Below are 26,908 nucleotides of genomic sequence, written 5' to 3' on the forward strand. Positions count from 1 at the left end.
TGTTGAAGTCACACCTGACTCCCTCACATCGGAGCTATTCTTCACATGGTGTAGTTTCGGGCTTATCCTCTCGAATGGCGAGTCCAGGACATTCAGGCTATGATACCGATGTTTCAGCCTCTGTCCTGGGTTTTTGAGAGATTGACTCGGAGACTGAGGGCCTCATGGTCTCCAGCATCCTGCTGGTTACACATGCCAGGTGACCTATGTAAACTCTGGAGTGGGTACCAATAGGTTCAGTATCGGGGGGAATCTCTCCAACATGGTCCATATCTTGGAGGGAACTGTGAAAGATCTGCAGTGGTGACTAACGAACTGTGTTTGTGTCAGAGGCCTATCTCCCTTCCCCAACCAGATCTCATAGTACGTACAGATGCGTCCCTTCTGTCCTGAGGCGGCCATCTCTGAAAGGTAGAGATCAGAGGACTCTGTTCTGTGGCGGAATCCGTACTCATCATCAATTTCCTGGAACTCTGTGCAATCTGACTGACATTGAAAGCTTTCTACCCTCCATTAGGGGAAGGCTAGTGCAGTTGTTAATGGACAACAAGTGGTACTGCACCAAACACTGGGTGGTGTCGTGGAACGTTTGTCAAGAGGCCCTGCATCTATAGACATGGCTGGAACAGCGAAGCATATACCTGGTGGTTCAACACCTGGCAGGTTCCTTGAATGCCAGGGTGGACAAACTCTGCAGTCGTTGCCTAGCAGCTCACAAATGGTGTCCCCACCCATAGGTGGTGCAAGGTCTCTTTCAACAGTGGGGAGAGCTTTGGTTATATCTGTTCTCCTCCGCCTAGGACGTGCAATATCATCAATTTTGCGTGCTGAGTTGCTAATGCGGCTCTCGCTTTTCGACTCAAGTGGAGTTTAGTCCTTCTGTACGCCTTTCCCCCCCCATACTACTGCTGCCCAGAGTTCTTAAGAACGACCGGGTCCAAGTCATCCTTGTGGCTGTGGTCCGGGCACTGAGAGTGTGGTATCCTGAGCATGGCTGTTGATCTTCCGATCAGGATGCCCATTCGGGAAGATATTCTGTCGCAGCAGCAGGGGAGGGTTCTCCATCCAAACCTGCCCACTCTCTGCCTTCTTGCGTGGAGATTGAGCAGTGACAGTTGACCGCTTTAGACCTTCCTCCCGAAGTTTGTAACATCATCTTGGCAGCCAGGTGTCCCTCCATCAAGAAGGTATATCCCTGCCGCAATTGTGGCATGGTGTGCAGAAAATCTATTAATCTCCTTTCTGCTTCTCTTTCTGAAGTCTTACTTTTCATTCCTTCTCTTGCCCAGCAGGCCTCTGCTCTGAGCACTCTTAAGGGCTATCTGTCTGCTCTTTCTACCTTTTTTGCCGCTGTCTGACCAACCTTCTTTGTTCAAGTTCCCTATTTTGCATAGGATTCTCAAAGGTCTTACTCCTCTCTTCCCTCCTTCACCATTCATTATGCCTCAGTGGGACCTTAATTTAGTATTGACTTTTTTAATGTGTGCTCCTTTTGAGCCCCTGCATAATTGCCCCTTCAGGCTTCTCACACCGAAAACAGCATTCCTTGTGGCTATTGCTTCTGTCCGTCGAGCAAGTGAGCTTCAGGCCTTATCATCTAAGCGAGCTTATCTCTCAACATATCTAGACAAACCGATGCTTTGCACATGGACCTCTTATCTACCAAAAGTGGTTACACTGTTTCATGTTGGGCAATAAATCACCCTGCCTACTTTTGACGCCCCCCTCATCCCTCTAAAGAAGAGGACAAACCACCGCCTGGACCCGAAGAGAACATTGTCTATCTTGATTGTAAACAAGAGTCCGCAGGTCCCGCCCACACTGACGATCGGAGCACCCTCTCATTCCTACAGTATATCTGTCCATTCGCTTACCCACAATGGAGCATACTGCCATATCAAAGAGCATCACCAGGTGCAGCGACCCACGCAAGTGACCTAATAACTGCATTCACTTACTCTGTGCATGTCCGAACGTATTAAAAGAAAGAAAGACACTTTTGGAAGAAACATTTATTAATATGAGCATACAAACATGCAGAGAAGCGTAGCAACCTGGTTAGGTGGGTCTTCGATTCCTCTGGTCTGCAGGGGGGATAACATTTATAAATATCTATCTAAAGGAGTTTGGTTGTGTTCCAGAAGAAAAGCAGTCAATCTAAGACACTGTTTTTATGATGAGGATGAATGTAAAGGTTGCAGTACTTTTTGGAAATAATAATCTGGTCCTGATTTTATTGCGTGTAGAACAATGACCAAAGATTTTTACTAATGTTTTTCATAGGACGTTTTAAATAATGTAAATGAAATTATATGGTGTAATGGTTTTAAAAGACCGAACATTTGACTTTGTCATTAACTTACTCTCATTGCGGAGAGTGACTCTTACACTAATGAGGAATTGTTGTTCCCTCTTCAACCACCTATTGGCCCCCTCCTGCCCTGCCCTCCCCAAATCAGTCATTATGCTGCTTGCTTGCCACTCTACAGAATTCTCTGTGGCCCCCATTTCCTTGGTTTCCTTTTCTTTCTCCTTATTCTTTTTCAGTATTCTGCATCTTCCCTTCGATTTGGCATAGGCCTTCGGTGTAGAGGTAAAATGGGTACGTTTTGGATTTATTCTGGGAGTGTATAGAAGTCCCATTTCTAATGCACATCCAGTCGTTTAGTTTGGCCAAAAACGTTTGCACTGAAATATATTCTAATGCTGTTGTTTAAAAATATTTTGTATTCAGAAAAGTGAACTATATACGTTAAAATCCAACTTTAGCTTGCTAAGTTTATTTTCTGACTTGAATGGTAAAAGTGAACACCAACCTTTTCAAAAAGTAAAATATTGTTCCTAAAACTGTTTTCACGTATTCTGAATTTACTCATCAGAAACTTTCTATTTATCGTATGTAAACCCTTGTTATTTAAGCTCGCCTTCATTCTGTAGCTCACTGCTAGCTATACTAAAGCATCCATTGTACAGATGGTAAAATACCGCATTTCTTGCTACAGACCGCATTTCTTGCTATTTCCCACGGAAATAGGAACCTTCCCCAGCATCTTTGCTGCTGCATGGAGTTAGAGACTGAACTTCCGATCTTCTGAAGTTATTTCCTGTTTCCGGGGTCGAAGACAGTTGAGAGAGAGCTTGGGGAAGGCAAAGGGGAACATAGGAACAGTGGGAGTTTTGTATGACGAGCAGAAAGATAATATCCAAGTTTTACGTTTTTCAGTGCAGCTAACAACTCTCATACTGGATCTATTTATTTTAAGTGAATTAATCATCCTCCATCATTTTATTGTCAACGCATACAAATGTATGGATGTGCTGGCTACTTATTTACTGCAGTGCATTCTAAGAGGATTACTTTTTGGAGCAACAATGCACTCCATATGTTTGTTATGGCGTGCATCTGCTTAAGACTCGGATCCTTTTTTTTTTTATTCTTCAGAAGGGGGAAATCCAATTTTATTTTACCCAGCACTAAAAGGAACTGTACAGAATTCCTCATTCACATTAGGTGTTACGATCCTTGAGCCAGAGAGCTAGTGGTCATGGCATACACTTCATAGCCTGGAGATGTTGATAGATGCTAATGCTTTATTCCATATTGCATTGTATTTTGGAAAAAAAATTTAAACAGAAATTTCAGCGACGATAATATCTGCCTAATGTGTCTCTTGGACGAGGTATTTTACTCTGCTAGCTGTATGACTTCTTGGATACTACTTTTTGGTGGATTCAGTTGACAAGTGAAGCCCAGTGTTCTGTCGCTGCATGTACTGAAATGATGTAGTCGACCAGATCTGGAATAGTATGGCTTTCGATTGAATCTTCTGTCTCGTAGAAGAGTAGTTGGTCCTAGTTCTCATTAGCATAGATATAGATTTGTTGTCACCACTACTGGCACATTTATTGAACATTGTGCCACCAGAATTTGTGGAAGTGCTAAAAAGCATCATGACCAAGGTAGTGGCCTCACGAGCGTGAGTATACAATCAAATTGGGTTCGTAGAAATAATCAAAAATATTCCGATTCTTTAGACCATGGGTACTCGCGAAAATTTTCCGTGGGGCAAAAAAGTTTGAGCTTTGATGTGACCAAGGGATGCACTCATGCCAGCAGTGGCAGTCGAGGGGGAGGGTTTTGGCGGTAAGTTGGGTGTACAACTAGTGGCTGAATAGCACAATAAAAAAAAAAACAGAAAACCTGGAATTAATTCAGTCTTCCCCACTTTATCAAATTGTGTGAGCCTTGGCAATTTATTTATTTCCCTTTCCCTTCTTTTTCTTCATTATAATAGGAGGACCTTGAAATACATGACTTAAGGATGTGTGCTGTACAAAACCTTTCCCTGTGTTTGATTTAATAAAGTATAATGTTCGTGTATAGTAATCACTCGGGCCATTCAAAGAGTGCAAAAAACTGGCTTGCCGCTTATTTTACTATTGGCATTGTTGGCAAGGTAGGGGGGATTAATGTTTCTAAATTTATGTTTGAAAATTAGCACTCTAAATAAAAAAATTCTCAATGCACTGAAATAATCTGATATATCAAAGTGAAACGGTTCTGCATGTTAATAAAATACAATTTTGAAGAGATTATCATATTTATACATTTTTGCTGCAAAATGCCTTAAAGATGTTCCTAAAGTTAAGGACTCCCTAGTTACTTTGTTTCTTTAACATCAATAACCTTTAAATAAATTATTGCCTGTTTATTTAAGATTTTTAGGTCGAGCCTGGGCAGGGCATACGCTGCTCTGTGACATTCTGTATTGGAGTATGGAATGGAAGCCCGCCCACTCTCCGCCCATATTTGTTATTGGCTTGTGTAATTGTCCTTCGTAAATGCTGGCTTCTGATTCGTTAATAGCCTTGTTAGTCCCTCCTTAATGCTGCCTTGTCTTCATTTGAAACCTCCCATAAGGACTGATCCTTCTACTTCGGTTGTTACACAGTACATCTTTTTTTTTTATTTGGTCTGTAAGCACTATTTTCTTTAATGCGTTTCTCCTACTGCAGGCACAACATGCTTTCCTGCTACATTCAGGGCGCCGTGCACGCTTTCACTTTCGAAGCGGCCCGGGACAATGGCTGCCACTTCCTTGAATAGGTATCTCATTTACAAGAGTTTTAGCTTTTGGCATTGTACATGACCATGCCTTTTATGTATGTGTTAATTAGCAAAACAGATAAATAAAAAGCATTGTAATTAACAATGCCAATAGCTTAAACTCTTGCAAACGTGATACCTATTGCATTGCAAGTGCCTGTTAAGGTTTAGTGTTCAGTTGAGTAAACAGCAGATCAGTGCTGCAGTGGACAAGGGGGCCACAAGTAAAGGTCAGGAGAGCAGCATGCAGCTCCTAGGCTGTTCTTTTAGTATCAATACTTTAGACAAATAGAAAGATCATCCGGTCTCTAAGATTACAACAGCCGGAGAAAAATAGAGGCACTAATCAAATATTGCTGAAGCCACCAAAGGGTTCAATTCAGCTACACCTGTGCATTGATTGTATAGAATCACAAAGGCGTCGAATTGCCCGTGTAGTTCATATGGGGTCCAGGGTGCTCTGATAATAAATTGATCATTTGATGTATTTGAACATTGATTGTGATACTTATGATCTTGGAACACTGTTCTTTATGCATAAGCTTACCTAGCATCCCAGATGACACTCCAGTTCTCTCTAATACCTATAACCTGCGACAGGAAGGGAGGCATCAATCCATGTTAAAGAAGATCTTGAGCAGCGCCTCTCCATCACAACTACAGTCGGGGGGAGGGGGAGGTGATTTCCTTGCCTTATTTGGATGGTCAACTTGTGTCTGGGCCCGAGAAAGATCTAGTGGCGAAGAGATCTACCAGACCATGAGCAGCACAATCTAAGCGTGGCCTTCCCTTGACCTGTAATGGCACTGCCAACGCTTGCGTGACTGGGCAGAGGTTCTTGACCTAGCCTAGAGTGAGGCTAAAGCAGCTGAGCATTCTCTAAGACAAGGTGATACCTGCTTGGTGGACGTGTGTGGTTGCACATGACCTATGCAGTACTCCCACCATTTCACCAGTAACCATATTAGCTATGCTAGTGATGTACGAATTGAAGTATCCTCTTGATACTGCACAGTATTGCTTTGTGTGCTAGACTTAAAGCACTTTTTTTCTTTTATAAGTAAAAGCACTATTTGGAATTAATGTATTGATTGGTATTGGAAGTTACAGTGAGTTCTGAGTCTCTGATCTGTCACGTAATTGCATTTTTCAACATAACCATGCCCGATGCACCCTGGCAGGTAGTGCCACAGTCTTACCCCTTTTAAGACATTTGCCCTTTGAATATCTACATAATAGCTGGCATATTCATGTTAGCACTTCTGGTGTTTCTTATTTTTTTGTTTTTGGCTAAATCTAAAGTTGGACAGACTCAATGCTGCCTTGAACTCTGGAACCCTCACACATTCTCCTTATCCCTTCTCTCGCTAATGCGAAATGTCTTTGCATCTTATTTGGACAGTTTGAGTCACTGTAGAGAATCTAATAGAAAAATACTTATTCTAATACGAGCTCTGTCCACGAGTGTACTGCATTGATTCCTCCACTGACCTCGGTTCACTGGTTGTTGGTGTTGTCGTTTTTGGGAACTTTTGTACATTGAGATGTGGTCATCCTGGCACGATCTGTGCTCGATTCCTCTCTGGTGCATTCTTTACATCATATTTTGGGTTTCAATCGGCGTTACACACTTGATCACACTGCTCCATGTGTTCAAATTCTATCTTGAAACCACTTCTCTTCACGTTCTTTTGCATCGGAATATGGAGATATTAATTGGTAGACTTTTAATCTCAATGAACACTGAATGTGGTGGGTGTTGAAATGTTATCATTTCGATCTAACGTAAACTTCTAAAGCCCTGATCACAACTGGTGTGGTAATACCGGGTCAAGTGCCTGATTCCGTATTCATAAACAAACAACCAGTGCATCTGGGGGTTGTTTGTTCACCTGATTTTCGCTGGGTCAAACCTGGCACAATCTATGCAAATAAATGACACGTGCTCTTTGCGCATCTCGAACATGTAATTTCATGACCTGCTGTACCTTTATTCCCCATTCTGAATTTAATAATTCAGAATGGATTCCAAATTGCGCACTTCGTACATGCCAAACCCTGAGCTGTTCGGTATTTGAATTTGCACCAAGGAGGCTGTGTTTTTTTGCACAGCGTTCATGCTCCGTGCTTACTCAGTGTAAACAAGCATTGCACAGTATAAGACCTAATAGAAGTAGAATTTATCTTTAATTTATTTTAAATGTTTCCAGGGCCTGTGAAATTCTGTGACTAGACTGGATCACATTATATAGCATGGTTGACTGAGTTAGGCTGCAAGAAAAAATAATTGTATCTCATTCTGTGGCACAGTGAAAGAACAATTATGAGCAGTTGTGACATTTTAACAAATCTATGAATTGATGCCTAATTGATCCTAATACTTTAGAAAATATACACTTTTTTTTTAAAGAAAGAGCTTCACATATCCATATGTTATTCACCAATAGATTTAGATTTGCATAGAAGCCGAATTACCTAGTTTCGTTCGCATTATCTTTTGTACCTTTGAGTAGCAGATTGCTTCAAAATATAAAACATGTTTGCAGAACACAAAAGTAGAGGTACATATTTGTTCTGTTCATGCTTCGACCCTTAAAAAAAATCCTCAGTCTGGAGCTCAGTGTGGGGTTTATCTGCTCACACCATGGGGCTTTTAGAAGCACACATGCCTTCTACAACTAGTCCTGCAGAACAGTTATACATTAACTATTTATTATGAAATGATTCACTAAAAGATCATACATTTCAAGACACCAGTCCAAAACTCTTCTAAACTGCAGGGGCCCGCTTGAAGCATCTGTTGTTTGAAGATCTTGGTGATATCAACATGCGTTTCATCCACCATTAAAAATGTTTATCGCATAGATTGTCCTGCTTATTTGCGGTTTGTTACATATTTAAATATGTATTGCCTTTTTTCCTGCTGTAGACAAAATAATGTACCCTGAACCCCCCAATTCATTCATTAGGGCTGTTAATATCATAGTTGCAAAGTTCTGACCTCTGAATACAGCCTCAAACCATTACGATGATTGGCTGAAATTTGCAAGGAGTGAGGAACCAAATCGAATTTGTCATGCAGTGTCCTTAGCAACCTCTGATCCCTTTCACCTTGAAATTTTTGTTCTTGTAATCTACAAGATTTGAAGCACATGGTAAATTGTGGCAAGTGTGGCAGATTCCATTATGAAAAAGACAACACCGCAGCTGTTGAATCGCATGTCTCCGTTAGTGCTTGTTTTTTCAGTGTATATGGTTGTTTTCGGACTGTACTTTGACGTATTCCCATCTGTGATGGCTTTTCATGATGAGACAAATCGTTTGTATTCATCTTCAAGGATACCTAAAATAATGTTGAAATGTCCACAAAGTTTGGGCACAATAAGAAACGTTCAAGGATTAGTGGCTGTAACCAGATATCTGGCTACTCTTCAAAATATAAGGTTCGTAGGTTTTGAAATGTTCTCTGAGTAACACTTGTATGTATGTGTTCGAGGCATATGAGCTGTAGATCGTATACTTGTGCATAGATCGCCATCTGGTGTTGGGCTTGGATGGTTTCACTTTGTTTTTGTCTCGGAAGAAGTCTTTTGTAGTCACGAGGTAGGGGACTCCTCCTTTGGACGATACTGCGCATGGGCATTGACTCCATCTCCAGATTGTTTTTTTCCGCCATCGGGTTCGGATGTGATTTGCTGCGCTCCGGGTTGATATCGGTTTCTAATCTCCCTTTGACGCGCAATCCCTCTCCAATCGACGGTATTGTCTCGATCGCGTTTACTTTTCGACGCGCATCGTTAGAAACTAACTCCTCGATTCGGGCCTAACCGCGCCGACCACGCCTGCAGTCAATGAAAAGGACTCCTTTCAAAAAATGTCCTGGGTGTGGTGCTAAGTTCCCACACACGGACTTGCACGAGGTCTGTAACCTCTGCCTCTCCCTGGAGCACGAAGACAAGAACTGTGAGGCCTGTTCATCTTTCAGGTCTAAGAAAACCATCCATGATCGTCTGGCTCTACGTCACGAAATGTCTCGCGGTAGCAGCTCGATTCTGGACATCTTCAGAGCAGATCCCAATGTTCAGCCGGAGCAACAAGGTGAAGAAGAAGACCTCTCCGTCTCCGAAGCCAACGACTCCGATGTTGAATATGAAACAGTCACCCCGGCTCAGTGGTCTGAGAGTACCGAAACCCCTCTCCCAACCAAAACCAAACCTAAGACTCTGGTAACACCCTCGGGTCGACACCGGCAACATGTCTGACGCCCTGCCCTCGGGCCCGGCTATAAGACCTAAAGATAAGCTTTCGGGCTCGAGCCAACCCCATTCCAGTGCCGAAAAGTCACCTTTGGCACCGAAGTACAAAACCACAGATGTGCCACACCCTTCTTCCTCAACACCGAACACAGCCTTGACGTCCAAGCCCTCAGCATCGAAACATACCAATGACAAACATTCGAACTGAAAAAATCTTCGGAGCCGAAAAGTCTCGGGGTCACAAACGCCTACAACAAAACCTAAGGAGGCCAAGACCCCACAGATGGCCTCAGAGACTTGGTCCAAAGAACATTTTGACCCAAAATCTTCGGCATAGAAAAAAGACATTTTAACCACACAACCTGTACCTGATTTTTTTGGATCCCAAACAAAAAACTCTATTGATCCAGAGACTGGCAAAGTCATCGCCAGGCCTCCAAAAACGAGGAAAATGGACACTTCAGAGGAACCTGCAAATACCCTTAAAGAAAGGAGATGAGTACTAACACTTCCCCACCTCCTTCTCCTCCAGCTGATCCAAATCTTCTCATTTCTCCATCACACTCCCCACAACATATTGTTTCACCTCACACATCAGATACTGAGGATGATCATACTGATGGGGTGGGAATATAAATCCACATGGGGATGATGATGCACATACCATCCCACACGATTTAGACCTTGGGATGACTACAACACAGATCCCGACCCACATAATGACCCGGACCTCTATTCATCTAGGTCATCACCACCAGATGACAATATTTGGTTTGTGCAACTTATCAATAGGGCTGCCTAATACCACGGGGTACAGTTACATTCTCATCCCTTAGAGGATGATTTTTTACTTGAAACCTTTGCACCCTCGCAAAAATCCACTCACACCGTGCCAATGTTAAAAGGCATGCTCAAACATGCCCCTGAAGTTTTTAAGGACCCTGTTAGAGCCAGAATTCTAAACACCAGGATAGATAAAAAGTATAAGGCAGCTCCCAATGACCCAATTTACATTATAGGTCAGGTCCCTTTGGATTCTCTTGTGGTGTCTAATGCACGCAAGAGGGCAAACTCGCAGAGTACAGGCGACACCCCCCCTCCCCCCTCCTGATAAGGAGTCCAAGCTAATAGACGCATCTGATAAACGTATTGCGTCACAGGCTGCAAATCATTTGCGGATTTCCAATGCCCGAGCTTTATTGCCCAGATACGACAGGGCTCACTATGACGAGCTTGAAAAGCTCATGGAACACCTTCCTGACCAGTACAAATGCAAGGCCAACGACCTTATACAAGAAGGGAAATTGATCACAAACACCTCAATTAAATGTGCGCTTGCCGCGGCTGATACCGCATCTCGCGCCATTAACACTAGCGTTTTGTTGCGCAGGCACGCTTGGCTCCGAGTCTCCGGATTCAAACAAGAGGTACAATCTGCTATTCTAAATCAGCCCTTTGATCAAGAGCATCATTTCGGGCCCTTAGCGGACACATCTTTAGAAAAGATGAAAAAGATACGGAAACTGCTAAGTCCAAGGGGGCCTTACAATTCCCTTCCCCTAGAGGCTCTTTTCGCCACTCCTTCTACAGAGCTAGCTCCAAAACCATTGGTTCAGAACACCCCTCTTCGTCCTATAAGAGCCCCACTCAAACGTCCTCCAAAGACTACTTTCGCGGAGGCTACAGGGGCAACAATGGTAAGGGAAGAGGTCGCGGCAACAATAACCGCACCTCCCCTACCACCAAACAGTAACTTCCTGCACTTCTCCCCGATCATCCCACTCCTGTTGGGGGACATCTCTCACAGCTCCTACCTGTCTGGAATTCAATCACAACAGACAAGTGGGTAAGAAAAATTATCAAATATGGTTACTGCCTGGAACTCACCTATACCCCTATGTGTGTAAGGAAGGATTCCCCTAGTTTCTTTTAGGTCCAAGAGGAGGGGAGAGAAAACATATAAAGGAAAAACCTCTTATCTGACCTTTCTTAATTTTCAATAGTAATCACTTGTACATTGAGAATTCCCCAGAGCAACATAACATTTCAAGAACAACTTACTCTTTAATCTTTTTATTATTTTATTTTTTATAACAAATCATTTATATAGTTTCTTTTAACATGTAATTTGTTTATAGTTTAGATATTTCCATAAAGATGTTTCCACATTGAATTGGATTATAACAATATGTAAAGTTAAAAGACACGAAAACATTTTTTTTGTTCAACTCTTGAATTTAGAGAAACAATTTAAAGATACATTAGAAAGAAACCCCAAGAGACACATCATCACACTATCATTCTCACCTGTCACTCTACTCTTGCATACTATCAATCATACCACAGAAATTTTTTTTTTTTATAAAAACGAGAACCACATCTGGTGTAAGATCCTGCTTGAGTTGTAGTCCAAAAGTTAGTGGAATTCCTGAGAAGTCATGAAGGGTTTTAATCAAAACATTGGCATATAGTTCTTCTATGGGTCTCCCAGATATGTGGTCACTGGTCTACGCATGTTTCGGAGACTATATACAGATTTCACGTCTCCTTCGTCAGGACCAATACCTTTTTAGGAATTTCTTTATCGTCTGTGCGGCGATAAGCAGGGGTTCTCTCTAAATGTAATACTAAAAATATATATATGAAAAACTGGGGAATATTAGCGAAGTAATTTTAATTATAACTTTGTTGGTGCTCATACTCAATTAGAGCTCCTGCAGCCAAAAACAAATTTAAATAGCGTCATTTTGTCATTTCCAGTAAGAATATTTCAGAAATCAGGAGGGATAGTACCCAAGATTTGAATAGCCCGAATGTGCTCTAAGGAAAAGAGTGCCATGTGGAAAGCCAATCTTTCAATAAAGTGCTCAGTGAGAGTCACCCATAAATTCTTAGAGTAAAACGTGCACAGAATCAAAAAGAGGAAAAAAGAAAATATTAAAATAACAATTGCCTACATGTGTAATATAACGTAGGGTGGTCTCTAGTTCAAAAGGGACTGATCCGTTTTCCAACTTGCATCATGCGGACAAGTACTATTTGGTTTTGACTCGGTTGTTAGAAATATGGTTTAGTATTCTATGTCTAATCTTTGTATTTTTCAGACTGACTTCAAAAAAGGGGAAGAGGAATGATATCTTACCCTCTATTGAGTTGGCCTATAGAGGGAATTATATGATCTGTTGGACATTTGATTATTCTTGTTTTCTTTTTTCTTCACCTATATTCCTCCCAAACAACGTCCAATTTCCTCGGAACATCTCACACTTCTCAAACAAGAGGTTCTCTCTCTATTACAAAAACATGCAATAGAACCAGTCCCCTTGCCTCACCAGGGCACAGGGGTTTACTCCCTCTATTTCTTAATTCTAAAAAAGGACGGATCTCTCAGGCCCATATTGGACCTTAGACCGCTAAACCTCTACATTGAGTCAGAGCACTTCCACATGGTCACTCTCCAACAGGTGCTCCCACTACTTCAACAGGGCGACTTTCTCTCCACTCTCAATTTAAACGATGCCTACTTTCATATTCCCATTCACCCTGCTCACAGGAAATATCTTGGGTTCGTGGTAGATGGTCAACACTACCAATTCAAGGTCCTCCCATTCGGGGTGACTACAGCACCCAGAGTCTTCACCAAGTGCCCCGCAGTAGTCGAGGCCCACTTAAGAGGACAGCACATTCATGTCTTTCCTTATCTGGACGACTGGCTCATAAAAGCCAACTCCTACTGCAGCTGTGTGCAACACACACAAAACAATCCAACTGCTTCACGGCTTGGGATTCATGGTAAACCTCACCAAATCCCATCTCCAACCATCCAACATACAACAGTATCTGGGGGCTACAATAGACACTTCAAAAGCTCTAGCATACCCCCAACCCAGTCAGGATAAGCACCATACAAGCTCTAATAGCAACATTTCAGCCTCAACACTCACTACCAGCGTGAGTATTCATGCAGCTAATCGGGATGATGGCCTCTTGCATTCTCATCGTCCCCTATGCACGACTCCAAATGCGTCCCTTACAGGAGTTGTTGGCACGTCAGTGGAACCAGGCTCAAGGTCTGCTAACAGATCTGGTGTTGGTAGATGACCGCACCCATTGCTCTCTGCAGTGGTGGAACTCACAAAACCTTGCCAAAGGGTGGCTGTTCCTTGACCCGGTTCCACCGGTAGTGGTAACAGCGGACGCATCGCTCACTGGCTGGGGAGCTCATCTTCAAACCCGTACCATTCAGGGCATATGTACCCCTCAACAAAAACAATTCCACAATAATTACCTGGAATTGTTGGCGATCTTCCTAGCATTGAAATTTTTTCAACTCCACCTTGTAAACAAAGCTGTTCTGGTCCATACAGACAACATGACAGCAATGTATTACATACAAAAACGGGGGGAGGGGGACACTCTCTGCAGCTTTCACACCTAGCTCAAAGCATATGGAGATGGGCCATTACCCAAAATATACATTTCCTTGCAAAACACCTCCCAGGAGTACACAATAAAATTGCGGATCTGCTCAGTCGCCAAACACAGTAGATCCACGAATGGGAACTTCATCCTCAAGTTCTGCTTCCATTCTTTCAAATGTGAGGCCACCCAGAAATAGACCTGTTCGCCACACACCAAAACGCAAAATGCCCAAGCTTCGCTTCCTGGTATCCACACCTATTGTCCAAAAGCAATGCGCTATGGATGAACTGGTCAGGCAAATTTGCTTACGCTTTTCTGCCTCTCTCACTCATTCCGCTAATGGTTCGGAAACTCAAGCAGCATTCCCTCACAATGATCCTGGTTGCTCCAACATGGGCCCAACAGCCATGGTTCACAACCCTCGTGGAACTATCAGTAGTTCCTCATCAAAAGTTACGCCTCTCACCCAAGCTTCTCACTCAGAACCATGGAGAGCTAAGGCATCCAGATCCCAGTCAACTCAACCTTGCGATCTGTCACCTGAAGTCTTAGAGTTTGGCTACCTTAATCTCCCGCCAGACTGCATGAACATTTTTAAAGAAGCAAGACGGCCTACCACTAGAGCTTGCTATGCCGCAAAGTGGAAATGATTTGTAATTTACTGTACAAATAACAAAATCAACCCACTAGATGCTTCTATTCAAAACATATGTTACCTTTTGCAACTACAACAATGTAACCTAGCGTATACATCCATTAGACTACATCTCACGGCAATAGCAGCCTATCTCCAAAACAGACAACACTTATCTTTGTTTACGTTACCAGCTAGTAAGGCATTTATGGAAGGACTTAAAAGAATAATTGCACCTAGAGTTCCACCCTCTCCAGCATGGAACGTAAATGTGGGAATTACCAGGCTCATGCGTCCCCCATTTGAACCTATGCATAAAAGCGAATTACAATTTCTCACCTGGAAAATAGTTTTCCTGGTTGCCATCACCCCTCTCAGAAGAGTCTGTGAACTCCAGGCATTAACCATTCAAGAACCATTTCTACAAATCCATCTTAACAAAGTGGTTCTTAGGACTGATCCAAAATTTCCACCTAAAGTTGTCTCTACTTTCCACCTTAACCAGTCTGTAGAACTCCCAGTGTTTTTCCCTCTACCAGACTCACTAGCAGAACGGGCTCTTTACACACTAGATGTAAAATGAGCAATACATTACTACATTGAAAGAACAAAATCCTTTAGAAAGACTAAACAACCTTTTGTCGCTTTCTCCCCACCTCATAAAAGCAATCCTATCTCACAAATAGGGATTGCACTGTGGATTATTAAATGCATCTAAATATGCTATGCTAAAGCCAAACGCACCTTAACCATTCCGCCTGAGGCTCACTCCACACGTAAACTAGGGGCATCTATGGCATTCTTAGGGAACATTTCCCAAGATGACATTTGCAAAGCAGCGTCTTGGTATACACCTCACACATTCACAAAACACTATTGTGTAGACGTGCAATCAAAACAATAAGCTAGTGTGGGCCAGGCTGTATTAAGAACACGTTTTCAACCCACTGCAACAGGTAGCCACTGCTAAGGGGGTAACTGCTGTTTAGTCTATGCATGAGTATACGATCTACAGCTCATATGCCTCGAACGGAAAATGCTACTTACCAGTAAGCATCTGTTCTTAGCATGTAGAGCTGTAGATTCGTATACGCCCACCCGCCTTCCCGGATAACTCCTGTCTATTCCAGTACTATCTTACTTGGATACATTACACATGGACATCCTTTTCTATTTCTTACTAACTCCATCATGACCCTCCATGGCAAAACAATCTGGAGATGGAGTCGATGCCCATGCGCACTATCGTCCTAAGGAGGAGTCACCTACTTCTTGACTACAAAAGACTTCTTCCAAGACAAAAACTAAAGTGCCAACATCTGAGCCCAACACCAGATGGTGATCTATGCACAAGTATACGAATCTACAGCTCTACATGCCAAGAACAGATGCATACTGGTAAGTAGCATTTTCCTTCTTTCTTACTAGGAACAACATTTAATCCTGGAACATGGTGAAGCTTTTAAATTAGTGTTTGTATTTCATTGTTGATATAGTGTTGATGACGTTAATTAGTAATATAATGTACAAGCTTGTCAGAATCTGCCCATGTGAGGGCCACCCTCTTCAAACTAGACTGTAGGTTAGGTTAAGTGATATGTAGGAAAAATAAACTAGAATTTGCACATTTATATTTGGCATATACTATATTTGATAGACCATATATGCTTTTAGTGTTTGCCTCTTGTCACTTTATTTTAAACATTGACCATGCACAGTGTTGTTTTGATTTGCTCTGTCTCAAGAATGGGAACTTTCAAGCATGTTGTACATAAATTTACAACTGTACGAATATGAGCATTGATAGAAACACATTAGCCCAATTTTACAGTCACCAAAATATAAATGTGAAGTTTTTGGATTTGCAGTTAGTCAGAGAGCGACAGACACGTCTTTTTCAGAAAAATCCCAGGTGGAGAGTTGAAGGAGAATCAGACGGCTGAGGTGTTCACTAGGCTGTAAGAAAAAATAGGATATAGCTGGTCTTTAATTGATGCAGTTAAGCTCCAGAACCAAAGTCCATCTGAAATGGAGAGGAACAGGAAGGGGTTAGGAATTACAGACTTGTCTATCGTGGAAATGTTTGGTAACTCGTATCCAGGACTACCAAATGGCACTGTGAAGCCATACTAATAGCAAATTGTGTGCTGTGCAAGTGCTAATTATAATAATGGGATAAAGAACATGCATTCTCTGCACTTAGCTATTCCATGCAAAGGGGGGAACAGATGCATCTCTGACATGAACCTATTATGGAAGACTGCCATGCTTATTCGGGAGATTGCAAAGGTGAGATAAGCATCATAATAGCAGAGAGTGCGGTAATCGTCCTTGTCGATGACTGATTTGGGGACGAGAAACTGGTAGAGAAACTAGGGCAAACCCTGCTTCCAGGTCGATAAGCTATACAGTTGCTAAGTCAGACTCAATTGTGAATGTTCTGGAGAGAGGGTACACTCTAAATACTGTTTCAGCCCAAATAGAGCAACTAAAAAATCCTGAATGAATTGTCCCTAAAGATTTTAAATAAGGATTTTACACTTGGAGGAAGTCCTGGTGGTGTGAAGCATAGATCTGGTACCCAAATGGGGTCAGATAGAGTTACTATGACAAACTTCTAAACATCAATCAATCTGTACTTGTAGAGCGTGACTTCGCACCCGGGGGTGTATCCAGACCCTGCGCTGCCCGTGTTAGTCAAAGAGCTAGGTCTTGAGCTCCCTCCTGAAGTGGGTCAGGCAGGGGGTGTTGCAGAGGTGGAGAGGGAGGAAATTCCAGGCTTTGGCGGTGAGGTGAGAGGAGAGTCCTCCAGTGCAGTTGTGGATTTTGTGTGGGGTCTGAGCCCCTGTGCAAGATGTGCAGAGCGGAGATTTGTAGTTGGTTGGTTGAAGGTCAGGTGGTGGTTCAAGTACTGTTGACCTATTTTGTTAAGTGCTTTGTAGGCGCGAGTCAGAAGCTTGAACTGGCGTCTCTTCTGATGGAGATCCAGTAGAGGTTCTTCAGCTGCTGGGTGATGTGTCTTCTTGGGCAGGTTGAGGATCAGCCTGGCTGCTGCATTCTTAATTATCTGGAGTTTCTGCATAAGTTCGGAGGTTGTGCCTTGCGTTTACACCTATTTCAGTGTTTGAAGCTGAATGTTGTATTGTCGTATGCCACCAAAGGTCTCTCCTAATTTCCAAAACCTAGACAAATTAAGTTAGAGAATACGCTGCTATGTTTGAGAGCTTGCTAATCAAATGTATTAAATAAACAAATGTGTTTTTGATTGTTTGAAGAATTTCAACCTCTTGTGCATTATTTACTCATTCTAAAATGATGCACCAGTGCGGTGTGAACTTCTATTTGCTGAGAGGATATGTTTTCAGCGTTGTTTTGATTGCTGTACCTTGAATTAAAAAAAAGAAAATTTAATTTTCTCTCTTGCATTTGTTTTTAATGGTACCTGGTTCATCAGTCCGCGATATGTCTGTTTTCAAAATTCCAGAATGGGTGCAGATTACTTTAAAAAAAGAAATAGTAACTGAAACTAGTTTTCTGCGACTTGTTGAAATGAGGTTATCAATGTAACGGTTGGGTGCATAATCCTATTGCACTAAAATCCTGCAATATTTTGTTAATTAGGAATTTGACAATAATATTCATCTGCATGCTTGATATATGTAATACTGTCTTTGAAAACGTTTGGCAGAAAATAACAGATTTGAGTAATGTAAACTTATTTTCTAAAATAATTGCAAAAATAACAAAAATGTTTTTGTTTGAAGACTTATGACACACTTTTTCCTCCTTAGAACCCTGGTTAAGAAATATTATCCCAAACGTTCATCCAAAGATGAAGAACCGAGGTAAGAAACATTTACTCATTTTCATACGCATGCAAATCTTGATCTGGTTCAGTGTATGTTGTTGATTCAAGTGATATGCCTACTCTTACTACATGTTTGACTGAGTAATTACTTTCACAACTCCAGAGTGTACAAAAATTCTTTACATATAAATTTGGATACAACACTGGCCTAAATGAGTATGGTCAGTTGTGCTTGTTGTATGGAATAGCACCAGGAGTTCAGTCCAAATTGTTGTGTTGTCAGACTTGTCAAGAATAAACGTTTACTCGGTTATGATCACGTTATCAACTTTTGGACACAAACAGTGAACATTAATTCCATGTGTTAACTGCCTTACCCAGGTTTTGCGTATAGGACATCTCCATTTTTTTTTTTTTTTTTTTACTATATCGATAGACTTAATCCTGTGTTTCTTTCTAGCTGCTCTGTTTTTGCTGAGCATCATTTTCTTTTCAATATTTTGTGATGGTAAGCCCAGTTTCTTTATTGTAAAGCATTCCATTATGCCAGTGGGATATTTGCCTGATACTGCGTATGTTATGGACTGGAAGGGATGGATGGATGGATCACCCCTTCATATATTTTTTTAAAATTATTATGAAAATGGATGTATCACGATGCTTAGCTTCTTACGGCTCTTGGGTTTAGTTTCAAGCACACACTGTTAGGTAGAAGCAAAAGAGCTCAGTTCCTGGTTCTGCATTGCAGTTGGTAAAAGCTGTTTTGGCTAGAGAGAAACGCACTACCACCCCACTGTCACTCTTTTCAGACTTATGTTGCTTTACAATGATTGCTCAATCATTCAGTTTACTCCTCTGTTACATAAGTCTTTGTTAAATGTATTTGTCACACTGAAGATAGATCAATGAAATGTTGTTTGCCTCTTTGCACAAATTTAACCCCTTGTTATTCTCAGAAGCACCTCTGAACAATTCTGACAGCCAAGGAATACTATACAAAAAAACCCAGCAATTTTAGTATGACCCCAGTTTACAGAAAACTACACAGTAAAAACTATTGACCCATTACTGTAAAAGTTATTTAAAGTAGGCATCTCTCTAAAGTATCCAACGCTGGGATTTAACATTTCTGAGCTCACAGGTCTTTGTTGGATCCCTGAACGAAATTGACCAGACGTTGATTAAATTGCTTCTCATGGAGGCTGTTTTGTACTAGTTGGTAAAGATCTATGATCTCCAATGGTGGTGAGGGTTAAAAGGACTTTGGTGAAAACCCTTAAAGTATATACTGATTTCTCCTCATTCTTTGGTTTTAAGGTGTGTTGATAACACTTCCACTAAATCCTACATGGGCTTGCCAACCCTTCTCCACTGAAAAGGTACAAAATGGAAAAATATATAGCCCAGGCACTTTTACCGGATCTTTGTGATACTGAAGAGTGCCAAAATGAAGAAATCGGTTCATAAGAAGTCAATATGAGGAACCCACATGGACAAAAGTGTGTTTTGGTCAAATTGGCAACCATGAATAAGCCCTTCGCTGTTCGGCCACCCCCCCCCCCCCCCATGCGAAGCCTTTTTTTGGCTATTTGGGGTAGTTTGCGCTTAGGCCCCTGTAACATTTTGACCACATAAGGTATCCACGCCAAATTTGCGTCCTTTTCTTCCAACATCATGGGGATTCTAAAGGTACCCAGGGTTTGTGGATTCCCCCGGATGGGTCCCAGAAATTAGCCAAAATACAGCTAAGTTTTGTTTTTTTGGGAAAAATGGGGAAAAAAGTGCTGCAAATGAAAGCGTCTAGGTTGCTCTCTGCAAATGGAATCAAAAAAGGGTTTGTGGGGCTGGAATCACCATTTTCCCAGCTTTTAGGGAATGAGAGACTTTTGTCAGAAAACCAACATTTTTTACACAGTTTTGGCATTTTTCTGGGACATAGCCGATTTTTGCTATTTTTTGTGCTTTCAACCTCCTTCCAGTTAATGGTAGAAATGGGTATGAAAGCATTAATGGATCCTGGAAAGCTATACATTGTTTGAAAAGTAGACAACATTCTGAATTCAGCAAGGGGTCATTTGTGTAGATCCTTCAAGGTTTCTTTATAGAAACTAACAGTTAAATATAGGAAAATTTCTATTGGTGCTATCCAGTGTTATATTGCTGGTGTTTGTTCTTTGTAAAAACAATAAAATTGTTGATAAAAAAAAAAGGAACATTTGAAAATTAGTTGAAAAAAACAACCTTTTGTGTCAACGTTTTCACCTATAACTTCTTCTAATTATGACAGCTCATTGAAAGCAATATACCGTTACATCCGCGGGACCTTACTGGTTGTGGGGGATATATAGGACTTGTAGGTTCACCAAGAACCCAACGAACCCAGAGCCAAAAACTGAGCAGCGACTTGCAATGTTTTTTTATTATGTAGCGGGTATATAGCAATTATTCTTGGAAAATGTATACATGGAAAAATTGGTATGAAAGACACCTATGTATTTCTGAAACGGGAACAAAATATAGAGTTTAGAAACAGTAGATATTTGCACATTTCCGAAATTGGGAACACTCATACTAGAATGAGAATTATCGGTCATTTTTCAAAATTACTTCTTTTTTACACATTGTCTTTCATTTGGAAGGCAGAAATGCATTGAGTCAATAGGTAATAACACTTGCTTTGCAAATCTGAATTACCCTAAGTCTCTCGATAAAAATGGTACCTCACTTGTGTGGGTAGGCCTAGTGCCCGCGACAGGAAACGGCGCAAAACGCAACGTGGACACACCTCAATTTCACTGCGAAAAATGACCCTTTTTTGGCAAAGTGCCTAGCTGTAGTTTTTGAACCCTAGCTCTGCTGGCACCTAGGGAAACCTACCAAACCCACACATTTCTGAAACGTAGACACATAGGGGATTCCAGGGAGGTATGACTTGCGTGGATCCCCCAACGTTTCCTTACCCAGAATCCCCTGCAAACCTCAATTTCAGCTGAAAAAATCACTTTTTTCACACATTTTTGTGTGGGAAAGTTGTGGCATCACTGGGCTGACACAAATTTCCTACCACCCATTGTTCCCCCGGGTCTCCCGATAAAAACGGTGCCTCACTCGTATGGGAGGCCCAAGTGCCCGCAACAAGCAAGGGCCCAAAACATATTGAGCCACATCACAATTGCCTATCACAAAATGTTTTGAGCCCTTGCCTGTCGCGGGCACTTGGGCCTCCCACACGAGTGAGTCACCATTTCTGTCAGGAGACCCTGGGTAACGCTGGGTGGTAGGAAATTTGTGTCAGCCCGGTGATGCCACAACTTTCCCACAAAAAAATGTGTGAAAAAAGTGATTTTTTTCAGCTAAAATTGAGGTTTGCAGGGGACTCTGGGTAAGGAAACGTAGGGGGATACACGCAAGCCATACCTCCCTGGTATACCCCGGGTGTCTAGTTTTCAGAAATGTGTGGGTTTGGGAGGTTTCCCTAGATGGCGGGCGAGCACAGGGCCAAAAACCTAGGTGACCCCCTAGCAAAACCAGTTTGTTTGGTGATAGGCAATTTTGATGTCGCCTCAATACGTTTTGGGCCCCTGCCTGTCGTGGGTACTTGGGCCTTCCACACGAGTGAGGCACCATTTTTATCGGGAGACCCGGGGGAACGCTGGGTGGTAGGAAATTTGTGTCAGCCTGGTGATGCTGCAACTTTCCACACAAAAGTGTGTGAAAAAAGTGCTTTTTTTCAGCTTAAATTGAGGTTTGTAGGGGATTGGGGGTAAGAAAACGTTGGGGAATCCTCGTAAGCCATACCTCCCTGGAATCCCCCGGGTGTCTAGTTTTCAGAAATGTGTGGGTTTGGTAGGTTTCCCTAGATGGCAGCCGAGCACGGGGCCAAAAACCCAGGTGACCCCCCCCCCTTAAACCCCCCCCCCCCCCCCCCTTGGAAAACAAGGTTGTTTTGTGATAGGCAAATTTTGATGTAGCCTCAGAAGGTTGTGGGCCCTTGCCTGTCACGGGTCCTTGACCCACCCACGCGAGTGAGGTACCATTTCTATTGGGATACTTGGAGAAAGGGCAAGGGGTAGGAAATGTGTTTCTTTCTGCTGCATGAACATTTTGGCACAATAGTGCAAGGAAAATGTGACAGATATTTTGAGGTTTGCAGAACATTGTGGGTAAGATAACTTGTTGGGATCCGCAAGAGAGACATCACCATGTACTCCCATGGGTGTTTAGTGTACGACAAAATCTACAGTTGGTAAGTTATTTTTAGCACATACACACATACTGGTTGGATTTGGCACGAGGGCGAGTGATGGTTTCAGTATATATAATTTTATGTACAAGAGATTTCACAAAAATGAAATGCACTGTCAATAATTCAAAGGACAAAAAACGGAACCAGTGACTCACAGCTCGTGAGCTGTAAAGCCACGTCAAAGCACCAACCGATTTACAGGCCATTCACACACCTTTCATACATGATACACACAAGACCATTCACACCACCAGGCACAAAACCAACACATTACAACATTCACAAAAAGGGACAAGGTATACCCTGCTTGACAAAAACAAAAGACACTTTTTTCTGCACAACCACCTATTCCTCAAACACACATACATACTGGTTGGATTTGGCATGAGGGTGAGTGATGGTTCAGTATATACAGTTGTATTAACCAGAGATTTCACAAAAATGAAATGCACTATTAATAATTGAAAGGACGAGAAACTGAACCATTGACTCACAGCTCGTGAGCTGTAAAGCCACGACAAGGCACCAACCTCTTTACAGGCCATTCATACACCTTTCATACGTGTGACACATACAAGACCATTCACACTGCCAGCCGCGGGCCCAGCACTTTACAACACTCACACCAGCAGACAGCGCCATTCAAGGGCCCATCACTTTCACACGCCCACATTCTTGACACAGCAACCACACCAGCTCACGGATTGCGTGGAGTGGCGTTTGGCTAGCAGTGTGTGTAGTGACCAGAAGCTAGTCACTACTCATTCACCGCCAGCCGAGCGCCAGGCCACGCACACTGCCAGCCGAGCACCAGGCCACGCACACTGCCAGCCGAGCGCCAGGCCACGCACACTGCCAGCCGAGCGCCAGGCCACGCACACTGCCAGCCGAGCGCCAGGCCACGCACACTGCCAGCCGAGCGCCAGGCCACGCACACTGCCAGCCGAGCGCCAGGCCACGCACACTGCCAGCCGAGCGCCAGGCCACGCACACTGCCAGCCGAGCGCCAGGCCACGCACACTGCCAGCCGAGCGCCAGGCCACGCACACTGCCAGCCGAGCGCCAGGCCACGCACACTGCCAGCCGAGCGCCAGGCCACGCACACTGCCAGCCGAGCGCCAGGCCACGCACACTGCCAGCCGAGCGCCAGGCCACGCACACTGCCAGCCGAGCGCCAGGCCACGCACACTGCCAGCCGAGCGCCAGGCCACGCACACTGCCAGCCGAGCGCCAGGCCACGCACACTGCCAGCCGAGCGCCAGGCCACGCACACCGCCAGCCGAGCGCCAGTCCACGCACACCGCCAGCCGAGCGCCAGGCCATGCACACCGCCAGCCGAGCGTCAGTCCACACACACCTCCAGCCAAGCGCCTGTCCATGCACACCGCCAGCCAAGCACCAGTCCACTCACCGCCAGACAAGCGCCACTTCACGCACACCATCATCACATTTAGGATTTTTTTAATACAAATAAAACACAAACAAATTGCAAAAAGATACAGATCTACTAACACAAAATCTGAAACTAAATACACTACACAAATGCCAACCTTGAAACTGAACAAAAAATATTAAACAATAGAGGCCAGGCAGTTCACTTTACCACTCATGGATGCTCCCAAAAATTATTTTGCGTGTGGTACATTCTAAAACAAGCAGGCACACACAGCCCAGGGTTAGAAGGACACTTGGGGCAGTACATACGAGTCTCCTTCCGCATACCTCTTCGCTAACAGACTCTACATCTCATACTGGGAAAGTCTTTTGAGGCTGTGGGAAGAATGTGATCAGGAAAGTGGCGATCTTTCAATCTAGCAACATCCTTCACCACTCCAAGGAACACTTGCCTGTTCCACTAAAACAAGGCTACCTATTACAGACTCCTGAAACTTAGCAAAAGTCATCTTTGACTCAGGACAAGAATCCTGGAATACAACAAAAGCATTAAAGGTTGCCAAGTGTAAAAGATGGATAGCCAACTTCTTATACCAAATGTAAGCCTTACGAAGAGCAGCGTAAGGTTTCAACCTCTGATCTACTCTGTCAACACCACCCATGTGCCTATTATGGTCTAAAATGCACACAGGTTTGCGCACTTCAGCAACCTGACCCCGAACAGTCACAGGTGAAGTGCTTTTATCATGGATGGTAGACAGCATGTAGACATCTCTCCTGTCTGAAAACTTCACAGCTAGAAGCTCCTCGCACTGCACTGCACTGTCCCCGCACAAGCTTTTGACAAACAAGTTCTTTTGGGAAACCTTTACGGTTGAAGCGGATTGTGCCACAAGCAACAGTGTCCACTTTGGCCAATTCCCTGAACAACCGCACACACCAGTGTAGAAGTTATCTACATATAAATGGTGGCCTTTGTTAAAAAGTCCTCTACCAAGTTCCCACACAATTTTCTCAGTCACTCCTAAAGTGGACGAACAACCAGGGGGGTTAATCCTGGATTCCTTACCAGTGTACACCCTGAAATTAGAGACCTATCCAGTCCGACTGTCCCACTGCATATACAGCTTAATTCCATAGCGTGCCCTCTTACTAGGAATGTATTGTCTAAAAACCAAGCGGCCCTTGAACAACACCAAAGACTCATCCACTGCTATTTCTTTCACTGGAGCATAGATCTCAGAAAATCGATCAACAAAGTATTCAATGACAGTCTGAATTTTAAAAAGACGGTCCCAATCAGGGTGATCTCGTGGCAACGCTAAACCATTATCTACAAACTGCATCATCCGAAGCAGAAGCAAATACCTATCAGGACAAATGACTGCCGGAAATATAGCAGTTGCCATCAAGGGATTAGTAGACCAATATGAAGTCATTGATGGCTTCCTTAGCAAGCCTATGAAAAAAGTAAAACCCAAGAACTTCTCCATCTCTTCCAGATTTGTGGGAGTCCACCGGGTAGCTCTAGAGTGGGGCTTAAGGCTGGCACTGTTGTCCCTCAAAAACTGTTTGACATACAAATTAGTCTACTCAACAATCTCTGCCAAAAATACATCGTCCATAAACAACTGAAAAAAAATTATCGGCAAAAAGTTTTCAGTATTCACTCTACACCCTGGAACACCAGTAAAGTCTGGCAATGCCGGCTGCACCATGCCTGGGGCAACCCAGAGGGTCATCACTGCCAACTCGAAGCCTTGCAACCCAGATGCCTCTTGCCGCACTATCGGCACATCAATGTCCTCCTCTAACACAGGCACTTCATCCACACCGAGAGTAGCTTCATCCGCACTGAGAGTAGCTTCATCATCCGATGATTTCATGTGGAGAGAAAACTCACTGACTGAATCTTCCCCTGCCTCAGATGCAGAGTCAGTCTCTGAACCATTGTCAGAGGGAGACTCAAAAAGCATACCAACAACCTGCTGAGCAGTAATCCTGCGGCTAGCCTTTATCCTTATTAAGAAAGGAGACTGCACAAACAAGTCAACAACCAACATTGTGCAAAATAAGTAAGTTAAAAAATGTGTGCCTTTATCACAAAGATCTATATACTCAAAAACTATACGATTCACTTACAAGAGACCGCTACACTCACCAGCACCTACTCTACAGAGACACAGCAAAACCCAGCGATATTCCACTAGAAAGAAAAAAACAAAACCAATTACTCACAAGACAACAAAATACACATCAAGCACAAATGTAAAAAGTTTTTTGACACTCAAACAGAAGCCAAACATACTGGTATTATTACACGATTTGCAAAAAACACATTCATGCAGAGAAATGAAACTCCTTTATATTGTACAAAAAAAGTCTCTTACCAAACACATGCAACTACACAAACAGCAGAACCACCAGTCTAAAGAGCAAAAGCCTTGAACTCGAACAAAAAGTGAGAAATAAAGCATTACAATTGCAATTCACAAGAAATAAAACATTTAACATTATAACACGCTATGTCACTACCCAAACGGGCAGATCTGTCCCCTGGAAGCGACCAATTTATTTATTTTTAAATCCCTGGCTCTAGTGGGCTTTTCTTCCTCCCCCCCCCCCCCCAGCATGGGCCAGAAAAATAAATAAATTGGGAGGAAAATCTTAAAAATTATTTAGGCCCATAAGCAAGCGACCCTTGCCCAAGGGGTCGCTTCCATTTAAAACATTCTCTGGTGTCTAGTGGGGTTTCCAAATAAACAAACCGATCTGCCCCAAGGGGGGGGGGGGGGGGGGGGGGGGGGGGCAGAATATACTTTAAAAAAAAATATATATATATTTGTGTGTTGTGGAGAAGCCAGTGTTGAGTTCCATTCCAGTTCCTCCATTATGAAGATTCTAGACTGTAGATTCACCGCCAGATGGGGTCACTCTTGAGTGCTCATGTTTAGGGCAAGAAGCTTAGGTCAAAGTTTGAACTTCTTGAAATGTGTCTTTGGACTAGCAGCAGATTCTACAGCATGCTCTGCTAGTTTAT

General features: G+C 43.0%; 1 protein-coding gene across 2 annotated transcripts in view; it reads left to right on the top strand.

Moving 5' to 3' along the window:
- The window catches only part of FNBP1L (formin binding protein 1 like), a 535,360-nt gene that overhangs the window by 275,927 nt on the left and 232,525 nt on the right, over positions 1-26,908 (top strand). For both annotated transcript variants that reach the window (XM_085602211.1, XM_085602212.1), the window contains exon 3: positions 18,211-18,264. In XM_085602211.1, coding sequence (XP_085458337.1) covers positions 18,211-18,264 — 54 coding nt within the window. The remainder of the gene's footprint in view (positions 1-18,210; positions 18,265-26,908) is intronic.

The sequence above is a fragment of the Triturus cristatus genome, chromosome 4_2, assembly GCF_964204655.1.
Source record: "Triturus cristatus chromosome 4_2, aTriCri1.1, whole genome shotgun sequence".
Classification (NCBI taxonomy): domain Eukaryota; kingdom Metazoa; phylum Chordata; class Amphibia; order Caudata; family Salamandridae; genus Triturus; species Triturus cristatus.